The following is an 18,666-nucleotide window of genomic DNA, read 5'->3' on the forward strand; positions in this document are numbered from 1 at the left end:
TGTGTGTGTGTGTGGGTTTGGGTGTACTATTATTGGTGTGTATCACTCTCACTCTTTTTCTGTCTTCTCCTATCTCTTTACACAGGGTGTGCCAGGTCTTGATGGTCTAAGGGGAGAGAAGGTCAGTTATTTATGTCAGGTTGCTCTTTATAAAAGTCTCTGAATAGCAAAAACATTTTACTGCAGTGGGTTAAATCAGGGTCACACATAGTGTTTCTTGGTAGTCATAAACACAACTACTTTCAAACACTCTGGTATCACAAACCCAGAATTAACGTACTACTGGGTTTAGGTACTTGTTTAATTCAGACTAATAATAATTTGATGAAGCTTTGTGCATTGTAATCAGTAACCTTGAATTATTGTCCTGGACTGTTGTTAAATCAATCTTCATTTATGAATGTTTAAGTACGAGTCACAGACCAGATCCATGTTTTTGATTACAATGCATTGTTTTTAATGACAACATCATGTGTCTCTGTTGCTAGGGAGACCAGGGTGAGCAAGGAGACCAAGGATTGGCCGGAACCCATGGAACCCCGGGCCTGCCTGGAGAGCCTGGTCGGGATGGAGTAACTGGACTGAAAGGAGAGAAGGTATGGAACAGCCAACCAACAAACCTATCAATGAGTCAGTCAGTCTGACTGTCTGGCTGTCTAGCTGGACTGGCTGGCCCTCTGTCTGTTTGTTCATCGAAGGATTAAAAGTTAATTGCGTGATAAACTCAATCAAGTAATTATTAACTCATTAACCTGGGGCACCATGGGAAAATGTGTTTTTATTGACTTTCTATTTCCCAGATTAACTCAAAGAATATCAGAATATCGATTTTACAACAACCGCTAATTAACCAGTTACCTCTTACAATCTCGTTCTGAATGTCGTATAGCCTGTGAATCTGCACGGACCCGGGTCTCACCAATGAGTTCGGACCACACCAATCTTAGTTGAATATTTATTTACTAAAAAGCTACACATAGACAAAACACATTATAGGCTATTGATTAGAACTTAGTATAACGGGCCAACACACTATGACGTGTGTTACCCAAAATGGGGATTTCAAAGAGAGAGAGGAAAAAGAAAGTACACGAGAGAAATATACATTTGGGTGAATTTGTCAGCTATGCTATTTTAACCCTAGCCTTGCCCCAAACTGCCGCTCTTATTGGTCAGAATATAATGATGTAATTATGTGGGTTAGACCTCCGACCTCCGGTTCAGGGGACCGTTCAGCTGCTCGATGACGCACTTCTCCTGCGCACCTTTCTGATCGTCCTCCCGATGTCAGTGTCCTTTTGGCTGAGGAGTCTGTTCCCTCACCCTTGATCTGGAAGGGGTATTCTGAGGAGAGACAGCTCTGTAGCTCAGAGCTCACAGCATAGCTCACAGCATAGGAATGAAACATTTTAGATACCACGATTCGCTGGGATTGGATGCGAAGGGGGTCCGGCTTAAATTCACCCGCTTAAACACAGCTACTCATCTGTAGCTTGGGTAGAAAAGGATTTCTTTGTCTTCAAACTTGTGTTGCGTTCTGGGTTTGTTTACTTTTTAGACCTTGGCTGCAGCTTGGGTCACGTAGTCTTCTCTGTAAATTCTATACTCACAGGTTTTATACCCTTGGGTCAGAAGTGGGAGTAACCGCCTTTTGGGCAATTCGCTGGGCGTGCCAAGTTAATGAGGCAAGGTCTAGATTTGATTCAAATCCAATTTTAGACAACTAACTTGCCATTTCATCTTTACCAAAACATTCCCTTTGATTTGGACATGTTCCACACAACGTACAATGTATAAACATCAAACATATACTAGGAAAACTCTTCATGTTGCAATGTTTTCGTAATAACGTCATCTATTAACCTTTAATAACAAAACAAAAATTACATACATTTTCATATTCCATCTATCGTCATGACCACCATTGTGGCTGATGCAAACCATTGTTCCGAAGTCCCTTTATTTAATGTTTAATGTTCTGAGGCCGGTTCTCCATAGTAACAGGACAAAGGAATTTGTCTGTGGTCTGTGGCTAATCAATCTTCAGGTTGTTTTTTGTCTAAATAATCAATAATATTTCAACCGGACAATAGCGTCGTCAATATAAAGGAAAAACAACGAAAGGCGCACTCTCGGTCGCGCGCACCATACAGGTCTGGGATTTTCCACTGTTCACTCATTCAAAGTGGTCATTCTCCCTCATTTTTCAGAATAAAAGCCTGAAACAATGTCTAAAGACTGTTCACGTCTAGTGGAAGCCATAGAGAATGCAATCTGGGTCATATCCCTTTATATGGTGGATAGGCTTTCAATAATGGCACTTCCTGGATGGATTTTCCTCTGGTTTTTGCAGGCCATATCAGTTATGTTATACTCACAGACATTATTTTAACAGTTCTGGAAAAGTTAGAGTGTTTTCTATCCAAATCTACCAATTATATGCATATCCTAGCTTCTGGGCCTGAGTAACAGGCAGTTTACTTTGGGCACGCTTTTCATCCAGGTGTGAAAATACTGCCCCCTTTCCCAAACAGGTTTTAACATTAGGACTCTGATGACCTGGTAAAATAAAACCCCTTCATTGTTGGACCAAGCTATCATCTAGTGGGTTCTCTAATAACCTCCCTCTCAGAAGACACTAAAAGATAAGGTTTACCTCCCTAGACTCAATCAATTTGAGCAGTGCACCCTCCACTCAATTTGTGCTCTCCTCACAGGGGCAGTGCGCTCTCTCTCTTTCTGTCTTTTCTGAATCATAATTAAAACATTTTATAAACTATCCAACCCAAATTTAGAATGACAGTCCTTAGTGGTTCACTTTGGTTCTATCACTCGTATTCGAGACCCTCAACTTAACACACACAGACACTGTTAGAATGTACATTTACAAACAAGGAAAATATATAAACAGTGTGTACTACTTATATTATCAATATCAACCTTTCTCATTACGGCCCCTGTTTATCCCTGTCTTAATGTCGCATGTGACAATGGTAATGACAGATCCGTATCTCGATGCATTCTTAGTCTAAATTACTACACATTTCGCAGTGTGCAGACCTCCACAATCAACCTGATACCCCGAATAAACATTTACGAAAACGGTTGACCACCCCCCTTCCCTCCCAGCACGCATCCTTCTTCATTTTTCTTCAGATAGCGTTACAGTTCATCTTCCCGACGACACATAGTATGTAACTCATGCCTTTCACAGTTGATGGCCCATGTTAGTGTCCCGATTTCAATATCCGTGATATTAATCAGACTTCCCCAAGCACACAAATCTCTCACCACTATTCTGTACAGTCCATTCTGTCTGGTCCATTTTCCCACCAGTACACCAGCAGCATGAGAGAAGTTTGGACGTGATTTCACTCCATGCTCACTCCACATGTACGGTCTCAGGACTCATGCCACACTCCTGCTACTCGTACACAGGTTGATGGCTCGGAATCAGATCACAGGTAGGAGTGGTGAAAGACAAGGTCGTAGTGAATGCCTTTGTCACTATTTCTTCAGAAAGTTAGGGGGGTTGAGGTTCACTCTGTTCCTGGTCAAATCATCCCTTCCTTTCATCAAGACACCATCTGTGGTCACCTTTGCCATAACTCGAGAGAGGACAGAGCAAAACAACAGTTAAGAAATGTCTGATTCTGGAAATCCAGACCAACTATTCACCGTATGACAAACTATTACATTTCTAATTTCCTTAATACCAAAATCTCAAAGACAATTGTCCAAGAGCATAACAACACAGTGTTGAAAACCTTTTCTAAAGTGTCTCGCACCTTTATCATACTGGTGTCGTGTCGTTGACTGTCATTAAATGTCAAGACTGTATATTATCAAATTCATTCTCTGTGTAATTTAATTACGCGATTAAACTAATCATGAAGCATTAACTAGAAAGTCGTTGCACCACGGGAACATTTTGTTTATAGAGTGTCAATTTCCCGAATATAACTCTTCAGATATTTTCATATTTTATCAAAACAGTCGCTTATTAATGCATTTTATTACCTCATCCGTCTCTGAACGTCGCAAACCCTTAGATATCTGCACGAACCCTAGCCAATATTTATTGAATAACTAACTAATCAAATCACAGAATGACATAATAGGTCATACATTGGTTATAATCATGACAGGAAAGTCCCTAGAGGACTAAGCTGATATGACAGCTTGGTAGACAAAGGAAAGGGATAGGGCCGTTCAAGAGCGGGTAACTCAAGAGTGGATTCACTACATACAGTTGAAGTCGGAAGTTTACATACACTTAGGTTGGAGTCATTAAAACTCATTTTTCAACCACTCCACAAATTTCTTGTTAACAAACTATAGTTTTGGCAAATTGGTTAGGACATCTACTTTGTGCATGACACAAGTCATTTTTCCAACAATAGTTTACAGGCAGATTATTTAACGTACAATTCACTATAACACAATTCCAGTGGGTCAGTTGACTGTGCATTTTAACAGCAGGGAAAATTCCAGAAAATGATGTCATGGCTTTAGAAGCTTCTGATAGGCTAATTGACATCATTTGTGTTCCTATTTCGCAACAAAGCCTCCTTCACTCACGCTACCAAACATACCCTATTAAAACTGACTATCCTACCAATTCTCGACTTCGGCGATGTCATTTACAAAATAGCCTCCAACACTCTACTCAGCAACCTGGATGCTGTCTATCACAGTGCCATCCGTTTTGTCACCAAAGCCCCATATACCACCCACCACTGCGACCTCTATGCTCTATAAGTCATCTATAAGTCTATGCTAGGTAATGCACCTCCTTATCTCAGCTCACTGGTCACGATAACAACACCCACCCATAGCAGGCGCTCCAGCAGGTACTTCTCGCTGGTCATCCCCAAAGCCAACACCCCCTTTGACCACCTTTCCTTTCGGTTCTCTGCTGCCAATGACTGGAAAGAATTGCAAAAATCGCTGAAGCTGGAGAGTTATATTTCCCTCACTAACTTTAAACGTCAGCTATCTGAGCAGCTAACCGATCGCTGCAGCTGTACATAGCCCATATGTAAATAGCCAATCCAATCTACCTCATCCCCATATTGTTTTTATTTACTTTTCTGCTCTTTGCACACCAGTATTTCTACTTGCACATCACCATCTGCACATCTATCACACAAGTGTTAATTTGCTAAATTGTAATTACTTCACTACTATGGCCTATTTATTGCCTTACCTCCTCACACCATTTGCACACACTGTATATAGACTTTCTTTTTTTCTATTCTGTTATTGACTGTACGCTTCTTTATTCCATGTGTAACTCTGTTGTTGTTTGTGTCGCACTGCTTTGCTTTATCTTGTTCAGGTCGCAGTTGCAAATGAGAACTTGTTCTCAACTAGCCTACCTGGTTAAATAAAGGTGAAATAAAAATAAAAAATAAAATAAAAAAATCCTTGGGAGCAATTTTCAAACACCGCAACTATAAACACCATGGGACCACGCAGCCATCATAGCGCTCAGGAAGACGACACATTCTGTCTCCTAGAGATGAACGTACTTTGGTGCGACAAGTGCAAATCAATCTCAGAACAACAGCAAAGGACCTTGTGAAGATGCTGGAGGAAACAGGTACAAAAGTATCTATATCCACAGTGAAACGTGTCCTATATCGACATAACCTGAAAAGCCGCTCAGCAAGGAAGAAGCCACTGCTCCAAAACCGCCATAAAAAAAGCCAGACTACGGTTTGCAACTGCACATGGGGACAATGATCATACTTTTTGGAGAAATGTCCTCTGGTCTGATGAAACAAAAATAGAACTGTTTGGCCAAAATGACCTTTGTTATGTTTGGAGGAAAAAGGGGGGGGGGCTTGCAATTTATTTTATTTATTTTTATTTTTATTACCCACTGGGAATGTGATGAATACGTCATTCTCTCTACTATTATTCTGACATTTCACATTCTTCAAATGAAGTGGTGATCCTAACTGACTTCAAACAGGGAATTTTTACTAGGATAAAATGTCAGGAATTGAGACAAACTGAGTTTAAATATATTTGGCTGAGGTGTATGTACACTTCAGACATCAACTGTACATAGAAATTGATAATACTTTGAACATGAACAACCTCTCTTTCGAAAATAAATTGCAATTTACATATTTACGAGTCTCTGTCTTTGTTGTCCCTCTCTGTGATTACCAGTCCGTCTGCTGGATAGTCAGTCGACAGAGAGCCTCTGGTTTGATCCAAGTCATAGGTGGTTAGAATGGATACTTCAGAGTACCATTCGCAAATGTTCTTAGATTGAATGTGTCTACCAGACTAAAGTATTTAAACAGCTGCAGTCTGAATAATTGTTCTTTAGTTTGTAGATTTCTTTGCCATTTCAACGTGGGAATGATCTTCACGTTTTCTGGTCTTGTCCTTTGGTAGAGTTGTAGTTCTTAACCATTTCAACATGTAGCATCAGCTCCATGTTTCCAGTCTTCTTGACTATTTGAGACGTCCGGTTTACCGTCTCTTTGGCACAAAATGTTGATTTTGTCACAGTAGTTTTATACTATGTGGAAGAAGGGGGGCGTTCCATGACATCGATGTAAATGTCTGTACTCACGGGCGTGGCCACTGACTAGTTCAACTTTATATGAAAATCCATACTCTCATTTGGAAGGCTAACATCACATTTCACCTTTTTACAAATAGTTTCATACGTAATCATATACGTTTCACAACATTTAGATGTAAACCCTATAAATGAGAAGTGTACACAACCAGAGGCACAGTAATGTGTGTTTTCTGTCCTTCATAAGATCACCAAATCAAACACACTCGACATGACTGTCCCTTAAGTGTCCACGGACCACTCCCACATTCTCAAAAATAGAAATATTGTTTAATTATTCAAACTGTTGATGTCCAAGTGTCTCTCTGTGTTCCACAGTTTACATTCTAATCTCGAACACTGCAGAGCATTGAGGCAGCATATTTTATGACCGCCATAAAACAGCCGACTTCCCACTCTCCCCCTCTACGAGAGAGAGCACACTGTAGAGCGGACCCTCTGTACTCTGATACTTCAGATCATTACAGGAGAGTTATGACACTGGCAACCTCACCACAGAGGTACCGGGTCAGGGAGTTAACCCTTAGTGAGAAATCCCAACAATACAGCAGACCCAATCTGGTGAGATTTGTATCGAAACAAAGACAAAAACAAGAACCAAAACAACAACAGCAACACACATATCACTCAAGGTGGGGAAAACCTCAATCCGTTTGGAGTAGCAGTCAACCATTATCAACATGTCTTTTTCCTTTTATATGCAGATGGAACAAAACCATGAGCATATTTACCAAAGGGCCAGGGCCCCAGGGCCCCAGGGAACTGGTCATCTCCCCTTTCAACACATGAGTCACATTGTGATTCATCTGTAAAAAAAACTAACAAAAAAACAACACTGCCTGTTAAAACAAAAATAAACCAATTAGAATAACAAATAAAATTATAGTTACAATGCTTGATAACTACATAAGGAAATAATTGTATCCCATAAGGTAATGGTAATATAGACTAGAGACAGGTGTCCCTCATTGATGTTATTCTTAAATCTCACCAAATGTCTCTATAATTTCTAGTGAGGTTGATCAGGCCTCATCAGAAAGTAAAGACAAAGGTTGTGCCAAAGAACGCATTGTTCCTACTCGATCACGTGTAATGTGCTTCGTGACTTTCCGAAATCAAAACCCCCAAATATGTTATCTCTTGTTTCACTGCTTGTACATTCCTATATGATGCCTTGTGACCCTCTCCTTGTTCGGGTGGTGCTCGGCGGTCGACGTCACCGGCCTTCTAGCCATCAATGATCCATTTTTCATTTTCCATTGGTTTTGTCTTGTCTTCCCACACACCTTTTTTCAATCCCATTCATTACCTGTTGTGTATTTAACCCTCTGTTTCCCCTCATGTCTTTGTCAGAGATAGTTTTATGTCAAGTGTTGTTTTATGCTGTATAGGTGCGCGACGGGTCCTCGTACCCATGTTCATTTATGTATGTACGTATTTAGTGTTTGGAGCATGTTAAGTGGACTTATATTAAAAGACTCAATTTACACTCCGTTTGACTCCCCTGCGCCTGACTTCCCTGCCACCTATACACACGACTGACAGAATCTCTGACCAAAAATATGAAGTCAGCAGTAGAAGACACTTAGCTCATGGAGATGGAGGAACGCGTCTGGGAACAAGCGGGGGAGATTGACTGTCTGAGCGCCGCCATTGATCGCATGGTCCAGAATATGGACCGCTGGGAGAGACAGGGAGTTTCTCCAGCGTCTTCACCATCACAACCGGGATCTCCCTCGAACGCTTTTCCCCCTCCTGAACCGAACCAGATCCATTTATCCCTACCCACGGGATACAACGGAGATACTGCCGGCTGCCAGGGATTTCTTCTGAAACTGAACTTGTGTCTGGCCATGGTCTCCCCAGTACCATCGGACCGTGAGAATAGTTGCACCCTCGTCTCATGCCTCACCGGGAAAGCCCTGGAGTGGGCCAGCGCTGTGTGTAGAGAGAGTTAAATACACAACAGATAATGAATGGGATTGAAAACAGGTGTGTGGGAAGACAAGACAAAAACCAATGGAAAATGAAAATGGATCAATGATGGCTAGAAGGCCGGTGACGTCGACCGCCGAGCACCGCCCGAACAAGGAGAGGCAACGACTTCGGCAGAAGTCGTGACAGACCCCTCTCTACCAAATAGTTTACTAATGTGGTGATGTCTGGCATATGAGTTTCTTCATATTTTTACGCTAATAACAAATTCACTACATACTGTATCAACACAGAACCCTCAAATGTACCCTAATTAGCGATTCTTTTTAAATGCGGCATGATGCAAAGTTGGACTATTTTTAAACGTACTTTGTGCTCTCGCCATACGTATATATTGGCAATTTAATATGGTACCTTTTAAAAGCCACTGTCTTTGATTCTCGTAAGGATTATCCAACCCCAAATCGTCTCCACTTCCATCGCCATGTAAAATTATCCAGGTATTGTTACTGGACTTATGTTTATAGACAGGTAGTAGTTGTATCACTTTCGATTCTGCTGTTACCTTACTGAATGTAACTCTTTTAAATTTTGCCTATTTCTTCATAAGGAATCAGTGATATTTTACCCCCGGTATCTATTAGACAGTTGTGTGAGACGTGGCCTCCGACGTCTCGCTACACATAGAAACCGTAATCTCTATGAACCACTATCGATCGAACCGAGGCCAAACACTGCTATGTGAAAGTTTCCTGTCCGCTGCTTTTCTCTCGTCAGAAATGCAACTGCTTGCTACGCATGCTTTCTCTCCTAATGCAGTAGGATCCATTACCAGCCTACAATCCCTTTTCCAATGACCAACAGCCCCACTCCTTAAACAGGGCTCTGATTATTTGCCCATTCCTCCCTATTTCTTTGTCTTACTTGGGCCATTGAAACCACTGTTAGTGACTTTCACTGTGGCGGCTTTAACTACTCGTACGGCTGCAAAGTAATCGGAAGTAGATTCTACTCTCAAAGCCTATTGCTCTATTTCATCGCAATGAAAATGTTGGTCCACAACCCAATTTTGATAAGAGGTTTAAGACCTGCCACCAAAGCAGACTTACACATTCTATCCACATACCCAGTCTTTTTGCAGCTGAATACATCTCATTTTGGTTTTATCAGTTCGTTTTTTTTTGTTGTTAATACAACGCTGACATCAAAATGCTGGTGTATTAAGCTTTTATTTTAATTGTATGTCATTGAGCCAAGTCACAATTGCATCTCTGAATTCTTTATGAGATTTGAATTTTCCATCAGCAGGGAAACACTGACCAATTTTATCCAGTTTGCAAAAATGTTCCCATTTTCAAGTCGATTTGGTAGAATGCTTCTGCACCTCTTTCAGCTCCTCTATGGCTTTTTAAAACGTTTCTTCCTCTAGTCCTACTTTGCAGGGAGAATCAGGTGTGCCGGTCACCATTTCATAGTTATTATTCCGATGCCTCTCCCAATGGTGTCCAGGGTGTTTAGATTTCCTCCCCAATGGCTCTAATACACGCCTTCTATCAACTGTTTTCCAAGTTAGTGATACCCACTTCCCCGGAGAATAGTTATGGTATTTGTGCCTTGTAATTGGTCTGATACCTTGTATTAGAACCAATACTGACGCACTTGCCAATTTACTACTGGAGAATATGGTTGACCTAAAGTCTGATACCAATGTTACGCCTTAAATATCACTGTTGTTGACAACAATCAATCAATCAATCAAATGTATTCATAAAGCCCTTTTTACATCAGCAGATGTCACAAAGTGCTGATACAGAAACCCAGTCGAAAACCCCAAACAGCAAGCAATGCAGGTGTAGAAGCACAGTGTCTAGGAAAAACTCCCTAGAAAGACAGGAACCTAGGAAGAAACCTAGAGAGGAACCAGGCTCTGAGGGGTGGCCAGGCCTCTTCTGGCTGTGCCGGGTGGAGATTAGAAACCTAGAGAGGAACCAGGCTCTGAGGGGTGGCCAGTCCTCTTCTGGCTGTGCCGGGTGGAGATTATAACAGTACATGGCCAAGATGTTCAAACATTCATAGGTTACCAGCAGGATCAAATATTAATAAGTGGTTGTAGATGGTGCAACAGGTCAGCACCTCAGGTGTAAATGTCAGTTGGCTTTTCATAGCCGATCATTCAGAGTTAGAAACTGTTACGTCAAATGAGTGAGGAGGTGTGGAGTCAGGCGCAGAGAGCAAAAGATGTGGGAAAAAACACGCTTTAATGTCCAGGAGAAATAACATGAACAAAGGTAGGAAAACAAATGATCAGAAATATCAACGGACAGCGTGAAACCCAAAGTACAAGCAAAATACACTCAAACACAGAACAGACGAACAAGCCCGCACGAAACAGAAGAACAGACGAACAAGCCCGCACGAAACAGAAGAACAGACGAACAAGCCCTCACGAAACAGAAGAACAGACAAACAAGCCCTCAACGAAACAGAAGAAGAACAGAAACAGAAGAACACAAGCCCTCACGAAACAGAAGAACAGACGAACAAAACAGAAGAACAGACGAACAAGCCCTCACGAAACAGAAGAACAGACGAACAAGCCCTCACGAAACAGAAGAACAGACAAACAAGCCCCCACGAAACAGAAGAACAGACGAACAAACAGAAGAACAGACGAACAAGCCCTCACGAAACAGAAGAAGAACAGAAACAGAAGAACACAAGCCCAGAAGAACAGACGAACAACAGAAGCGGGCTGAACAAACTATATATAACCCCACCCTAACAACCAAACAAGAAACAGGTGATACCAATCAGACAAAACAAAAGGAACACAGAACAACGGATCGGTGATAGCTAGTAGACCGGCGACGACGACCGCCGAGCACCACCCGAACAAGAAGGGGAGTCACCTTCGGTAATATTCGTGACAGAGACAGCAGGTGCGGTAGAGAGTCTGGGACAAGGTAGCACGTCCGGTGAACAGGTCAGGGTTCCATAGCCGCAGGTCGAACAGTTGAAAAGAGGGGCAGCAGGTTGACCGGGGACAGCAAGGAGTCATTTGGCCAGGTAGTCTTAGGACTCAGGTCCTCCAAGAGAAGAGAGAAAAGAGAGAGAGAATTAGAGAGAGCATACTTAAATTCACACCGGATAAGACAGGAGAAATACTTCAGATATGACATACTGACCCTAGCCCCCCGACACATAAACTACTGCAGCATAAATACTGGAGGCTGAGACAGGAGGGGTCGGAAGACAGGAAGATCACGTCAGTGACTCATATTACAACACATATTACCACGACTATGTCCTGGTTCCCCAACCCAATAGTGCATAAACCAACCTCTCTCCTTATTGCTACTGCTAATACAAACAAATCATGTTCACACAACGTTTCAATATCTTCTTGCTTCCAGACTTACCCTCTCGGGATTTACCCTCCACAGGGACTACCCTGTTTGGGACTTACCTTTCCGGGATTTACCCTCCACAGGGACTACCCTGTTTGGGACTTACCCTCTCGGGATTTACCCTCCATGGGGACTACCCTGTTTGGGACCTACCCTTCTGGGATTTACCCTCCACAGGGACTACCCTGTTTGGGACTTCATGATTTACCCTGAGGGACTATCCTGTTTGGGACTTACCCTGCGGGATTTACCCTGGGACTACCCTGTTTAGTTTACCCTTCATTTAAAGGGACTCCCTGTTTGGGTACCCTCTGAGGATTTACCCTCCACAGGGACTACCCTGTTTGGGTCTTCAGTAATTGACCCTCCAGAGGGACTACCCTGTTTGGGTTAGGGATTTACCCAGGGTACCCTGTTTGGTCCTTCCGGGATTTACCCTCCACAGGAACTATGTCTAAAAAAAAATCGAAATATCGTTATTCATGTTACTGAGGGACAGAGGGGAATGCAGAATGGTGTTGTAGTTTATCAGTAAATGACTCAGTGTGTGTGTCTGTGAGGGTTGGTGAGGTGTTGTAGGTCATCAGTAAATGACTCAGAGTGTGTGTCTGTGAGGGTTGGTGAGGTGTTGTAGGTCATCAGTAACTGACTCAGAGTGTGTGTCTGTGAGGGTTGGTGAGGTGTTGTAGGTCATCAGTAACTGACTCAGTGTATGTGTATGTGAGGGTTGGTGAGGTGTTCAGGACTTACCTTTTATCTACGACCGGTCGTAATACCATGGGACTACTGAATAATCTCAGGTTTTCTAGGTCCGTATCTTATAATTGGTTCAGCCTACGACTCTCATCTCCCCAAGATGTCAGAATGATTGGTAACAGGTGTAGAACCTGTGCCTACCTTGGTTTTTGTGCTGACTGCTTCTCCACTGATTCTGACCCTCCAGTTCTACTGTAAATCGCAGTGAACTGAATAAAAACTCACGGACAACTAGTAAAGCTCAAGTTTATTCACCCACTGGGTCACATAGCTGCATAAGACAAAACCGTATTTACAACAAGCACTGGAATTTAAACCTTCCTCTTATGCTGAGTCTCCTCCTTACACATCTGGCCTGCCAATACATCTCTGTTGCTATACAGGACTTTAGTGATGCTTGTTCTCTCTCACTTCATCTGACCTGACCTTGGCCCAAACTCCTCACTCCTCCCCAAATCACGGCTGTTCTGTTGACTGGTACCAGACCGTGGCCCTTCTCCTTTCCATAGGATACCTGATGTCTAACAATAACATGTTCCAACAGAATGTAAGCGTTCTGCATTCCCCTCTCTCCCTGAGTGACATCAATAAGGATATTTTAGATTTCAAGTTTTGAACCCATCATCACTAACTTACTATGTAACAGACTAATTCACTAACTATGTAACTAACTAACTACCTCATTAACTAACTATCTATCTAACTAACTAGTCCCGTGTAGCTCAGTTGGTAGAGCATGGTGCTTGCAACACCAGGGTTGTGGGTTTGATTCCCACAGGGGACCAGTATGAAAATGTATGCACTCACTACTGTAACTCGCTCTGGATAAGAGTGTCTGCTAAATTACAAGAATTTAGGCACTGACATTTCTCTCTCTTTCTGACTACTGTTGTATCCTTCACCAGGGAGATGCGTGTGAGAGCTGTGCGACTGTCTCTGGGGGGCAGGTCAGTGTAGGAGGGGTGCAGGGAGCCAAGGGAGAGAGGGGCGACCCCGGATCCCCAGGAGAGGGAACAGCAGGGAAACACGTGAGTCTCTCTCAATTTGACCCTGATGTATCACCTTTTATTTGTTTAGGTGTGCCTACTATTCATATTAAAATATAATATCTTCTCTCTCTCTCTCTCTCTCTCTCTCTCTCTCTCTCTCTCTCTCTCTCTCTCTCTCTCTCTCTCTCTCTCTCTCTCTCTCTCTCTCTCTCTCTCTCTCTCTCTCTCTCTCTCTCTCTCTCTCTCTCTCTCTCTCTCTCTCTCTCTCTCTCTCTCTCTCTCTCTCTCTCTCTCTCTCTCTCTCTCTCTCTCTCTCTCTCTCTCTCTCTCTCTCTCTCTCTCTCTCTCTCTCTCTCTCTCTCTCTCTCTCTCTCTCTCCGTGGACCAGGGTAAAGCAGGGCTTCCCGGTGTTCAGGGGCCTGTTGGACCTAAAGGAAGCCAGGTAGGACATGTTAATGTGTGTGTGTCTGTGAAGGTTGGTGAGGTGTTGTAGGTCATCAGTAACTGACTCAGTGTGTGTGTCTGTGAGGGTTGGTGACGTGTTGTAGGTCATCAGTAACTGACTCGGTGTGTGTGTCTGTGAGGGTTGGTGAGGTGTTGTAGGTCATCAGTAACTGACTCAGTGTGTGTGTCTGTGAGGGTTGGTGAGGTATTGTAGGTCATCAGTAACTGACTCAGTGTGTGTGTCTGTGAAGGTTGGTGAGGTGTTGTAGGTCATCAGTAACTGACTCAGTGTGTGTGTCTGTGAAGGTTGGTGAGGTGTTGTAGGTCATCAGTAACTGACTCAGTGTGTGTGTCTGTGAGGGTTGGTGAGGTGTTGTAGGTCATCAGTAACTGACTCAGTGTGTGTGTCTGTGAGGGTTGGTGAGGTGTTGTAGTTTATCAGTAAATGACTCAGTGTGTGTGTCTGTGAGGGTTGGTGAGGTGTTGTAGGTCATCAGTAACTGACTCAGTGTGTGTGTCTGTGAGGGTTGGTGAGGTGTTGTAGGTCATCAGTAACTGACTCGGTGTGTGTGTCTGTGAGGGTTGGTGAGGTGTTGTAGGTCATCAGTAACTGACTCAGTGTGTGTGTCTGTGAGGGTTGGTGAGGTGTTGTAGGTCATCAGTAACTGACTCAGTGTGTGTGTCTGTGAGGGTTGGTGAGGTGTTGTTGGTCATCAGTAACTGACTCAGTGTGTGTGTCTGTGCTGCCCCCTGTAGGGTGACCCAGGAGTTGAAGGGGTGGGCTTCGCAGGACCTCAGGTAAGAACATATTCACTGAGGAGATGGGTCACTCAATTTACTAACAACCTTACCTTGGCTGTTGTCTATTCAATTCAATTCAACAGGCTTTATTGGCATGGGAAACATGTGTTAACATTGCCAAAGCAAGTGAGGTAGATAATATACAAAAGTGAAATAAACAATAAAAACTAACAGTAAACATTACACATACAGAAGTTTCAAAACAATAAAGACAATAAAGACATTATAAATGTCACATACATACAGTGTTGTAACAATGTAAAAATGGTTAAAGTACACAAAGAAAAATAAATAAGCATGTTCTTCACTGGTTGCCCTTTTCTTGTGGCAACAGGTCACAAATCTTGCTGCTGTGATGGTACACTGTGGTATTTCACCTAGTAGATATGGGAGTTTATCAAAATTGGGTTTGTTTTCGAATTCTTTGTTGATCTGTGTAATCTGAGGGAAATATGTGTCTCTAATATGGTCATACATTGGGCAGGAGGTTAGGAAGTGCAGCTCAGTTTCCACCTCATTTTGTGGGCAGTGAGCACATAGCCTGTCTTCTCTTGAGAGTCAGGTCTGCCTGACTGTGGCCTTTCTCAATAGCAAGGCTATGCTCACTGAGTCTGTACATAGTCAAAGATTTCCTTAAGTTTAGGACAGTCACAGTGGTCAGGTATTCTGCCACTGTGTACTCTCTGTTTAGGGCCAAATAGCATTCTAGTTTTCTCTTTTTTTTTTCTTAATTCTTTCCAATGTGTCAAGTAATTATCTTTTTGTTTTCTCATGATTTGCTTGGGTGTAATTGTGCTGCAGTCCTGGGGCTCTGTGGGTGTGTTTGTGTTTGTGAACAGAGCCCCAGGACCAGCTTGCTTAGGGGACTCTTCTCCAGGTTAATCTCTCTGTAGGTGATGGCTTTGTTGTGGAAGTTTTGGGAATCGCTTCCTTTTAGGTGGCTGTAGAATTTAACGGCTCTTTTCTGGATTTTGATAATTGGTGGGTATCGGCCTAAATCTGCTCTGCATGCATTATTTGGTGTTCTACGTTGTACACAGAGGATATTTTGGCTATATTCACCTAGAACACTTGTCAACTCATATATTGGCTAATTAGTTGGTTCAGGTTATTTTTTCTTGTTATTGTGGATGAACTTTCCCTTTAAATTCATTTTGGCCAAATGTGTCCTGATGTTTTCTGTTTTCGGTACTTTCATTTACCTACCATGAATTGTTTCTCACACTGTTCAATATAGATAGTAGAACAGACAGAGTCTTCTTCACTTGGTTTAGTAGAACAGACAGAGTCTTCTTCACTTGGTTTAGTAGAAGAGACAGTCTTCTTCACTTGGTTTAATAGAACAGACAGTCTTCTTCACTTGGTTTAATAGAACAGACAGTCTTCTTCACTTGGTTTAATAGAACAGACAGTCTTCTTCACTTGGTTTAATAGAACAGACAGTCTTCTTCACTTGGTTTAATAGAACAGACAGTCTTCTTCACTTGGTTTTAGTAGAAGAGACAGTCTTCTTCACTTGGTTTAGTAGAACAGACAGAGTCTTCTTCACTTGGTTTAATAGAACAGACAGTCTTCTTCACTTGGTTTAATAGAACAGACAGTCTTCTTCACTTGGTTTAGTAGAAGAGACAGTCTTCTTCACTTGGTTTAGTAGAACAGACAGAGTCTTCTTCACTTGGTTTAGTAGAAGAGACAGTCTTCTTCACTTGGTTTAATAGAACAGACAGTCTTCTTCACTTGGTTTAATAGAACAGACAGTCTTCTTCACTTGGTTTAGTAGAAGAGACAGTCTTCTTCACTTGGTTTAATAGAACAGACAGAGTCTTCTTCACTTGGTTTAATAGAACAGACAGTCTTCTTCACTTGGTTTAATAGAACAGACAGTCTTCTTCACTTGGTTTAGTAGAAGAGACAGTCTTCTTCACTTGGTTTAGTAGAACAGACAGAGTCTTCTTCACTTGGTTTAATAGAACAGACAGTCTTCTTCACTTGGTTTAATAGAACAGACAGTCTTCTTCACTTGGTTTAGTAGAAGAGACAGTCTTCTTCACTTGGTTTAGTAGAAGAGACAGTCTTCTTCACTTGGTTTAGTAGATGAGAAGGTCTTCTTCACTTGGTTTAGTAGAAGAGACAGTCTTCTTCACTTGGTTTAATAGAAGAGACAGTCTTCTTCACTTGGTTTAGTAGAAGAGACAGTCTTCTTCACTTGGTTTAATAGAAAAGACAGTCTTCTTCACTTGGTTTAGAAGAAGAGACAGTCTTCTTCACTTGGTTTAGTAGAAGAGACAGTCTTCTTCACTTGGTTTAGTAGATGAGACGGTCTTATTCACTTGGTTTAATAGAACAGACAGTCTTCTTCACTTGGTTTAGTAGAAGAGACAGTCTTCTTCACTTGGTTTAATAGAAAAGACAGTCTTCTTCACTTGGTTTAGAAGAAGAGACAGTCTTCTTCACTTGGTTTAGTAGAAGAGTCAGTCTTCTTCACTTGGTTTAATAGAACAGACAGAGTCTTCTTCACTTGGTTTAGTAGAAGAGACAGTCTTCTTCACTTGGTTTAATAGAACAGACAGTCTTCTTCACTTGGTTTAATAGAACAGACAGTCTTCTTCACTTGGTTTAATAGAACAGACAGTCTTCTTCATTTGGTTTAGTAGAAGAGACAGTCTTCTTCACTTGGTTTAGTAGAACAGACAGTCTTCTTCACTTGGTTTAATAGAACAGACAGTCTTCTTCACTTGGTTTAGTAGAAGAGACAGTCTTCTTCACTTGGTTTAATAGAACAGACAGTCTTCTTCACTTGGTTTAGTAGAAGAGACAGTCTTCTTCACTTGGTTTAGTAGAAGAGACAGTCTTCTTCACTTGGTTTAGTAGATGAGACAGTCTTCTTCACTTGGTTTAGTAGATGAGACGGTCTTATTCACTTGGTTTAATAGAACAGACAGTCTTCTTCACTTGGTTTAGTAGAAGAGACAGTCTTCTTCACTTGGTTTAATAGAAAAGACAGTCTTCTTCACTTGGTTTAGAAGAAGAGACAGTCTTCTTCACTTGGTTTAGTAGAAGAGTCAGTCTTCTTCACTTGGTTTAATAGAACAGACAGAGTCTTCTTCACTTGGTTTAGTAGAAGAGACAGTCTTCTTCACTTGGTTTAATAGAACAGACAGTCTTCTTCACTTGGTTTAATAGAACAGACAGTCTTCTTCACTTGGTTTAATAGAACAGACAGTCTTCTTCATTTGGTTTAGTAGAAGAGACAGTCTTCTTCACTTGGTTTAGTAGAACAGACAGTCTTCTTCACTTGGTTTAATAGAACAGACAGTCTTCTTCACTTGGTTTAGTAGAAGAGACAGTCTTCTTCACTTGGTTTAATAGAACAGACAGTCTTCTTCACTTGGTTTAGTAGAAGAGACAGTCTTCTTCACTTGGTTTAGTAGAAGAGACAGTCTTCTTCACTTGGTTTAGTAGATGAGACGGTCTTCTTCACTTGGTTTAATAGAACAGACAGAGTCTTATTCACTTGGTTTAATAGAACAGACAGTCTTCTTCACTTGGTTTAATAGAAGAGACAGTCTTCTTCACTTGGTTTAGTAGAAGAGACAGTATTATTCACTTGGTTTAGTAGAAGAGACAGTCTTCTTCACTTGGTTTAGTAGAAGAGACAGTCTTCTTCACTTGGTTTAATAGAACAGATAGAGTCTTCTTCACTTGGTTTAATAGAACAGACAGTCTTCTT

At 41.8% G+C, this 18,666-nt stretch overlaps 1 protein-coding gene and 1 non-coding gene across 4 annotated transcripts in view; both read left to right on the top strand.

Moving 5' to 3' along the window:
* Positions 1-18,666, top strand: part of LOC118374311 (collagen alpha-1(XVI) chain-like) — a 151,176-nt gene that overhangs the window by 78,450 nt on the left and 54,060 nt on the right. For all 3 annotated transcript variants that reach the window (XM_052469745.1, XM_052469747.1, XM_052469746.1), the window contains exons 29-33: positions 86-121; positions 489-596; positions 13,608-13,730; positions 14,080-14,133; positions 14,892-14,933. In XM_052469745.1, the coding sequence (XP_052325705.1) occupies positions 86-121; positions 489-596; positions 13,608-13,730; positions 14,080-14,133; positions 14,892-14,933 (363 nt within the window). The remainder of the gene's footprint in view (positions 1-85; positions 122-488; positions 597-13,607; positions 13,731-14,079; positions 14,134-14,891; positions 14,934-18,666) is intronic.
* trnaa-ugc (transfer RNA alanine (anticodon UGC)) lies at positions 13,413-13,486 on the top strand. Its single transcript has one exon. It is a non-coding gene; the product is annotated as a tRNA-Ala (tRNA).

The sequence above is a fragment of the Oncorhynchus keta genome, chromosome 19 (assembly GCF_023373465.1).
Source record: "Oncorhynchus keta strain PuntledgeMale-10-30-2019 chromosome 19, Oket_V2, whole genome shotgun sequence".
In the NCBI taxonomy this organism is placed as follows: domain Eukaryota; kingdom Metazoa; phylum Chordata; class Actinopteri; order Salmoniformes; family Salmonidae; genus Oncorhynchus; species Oncorhynchus keta.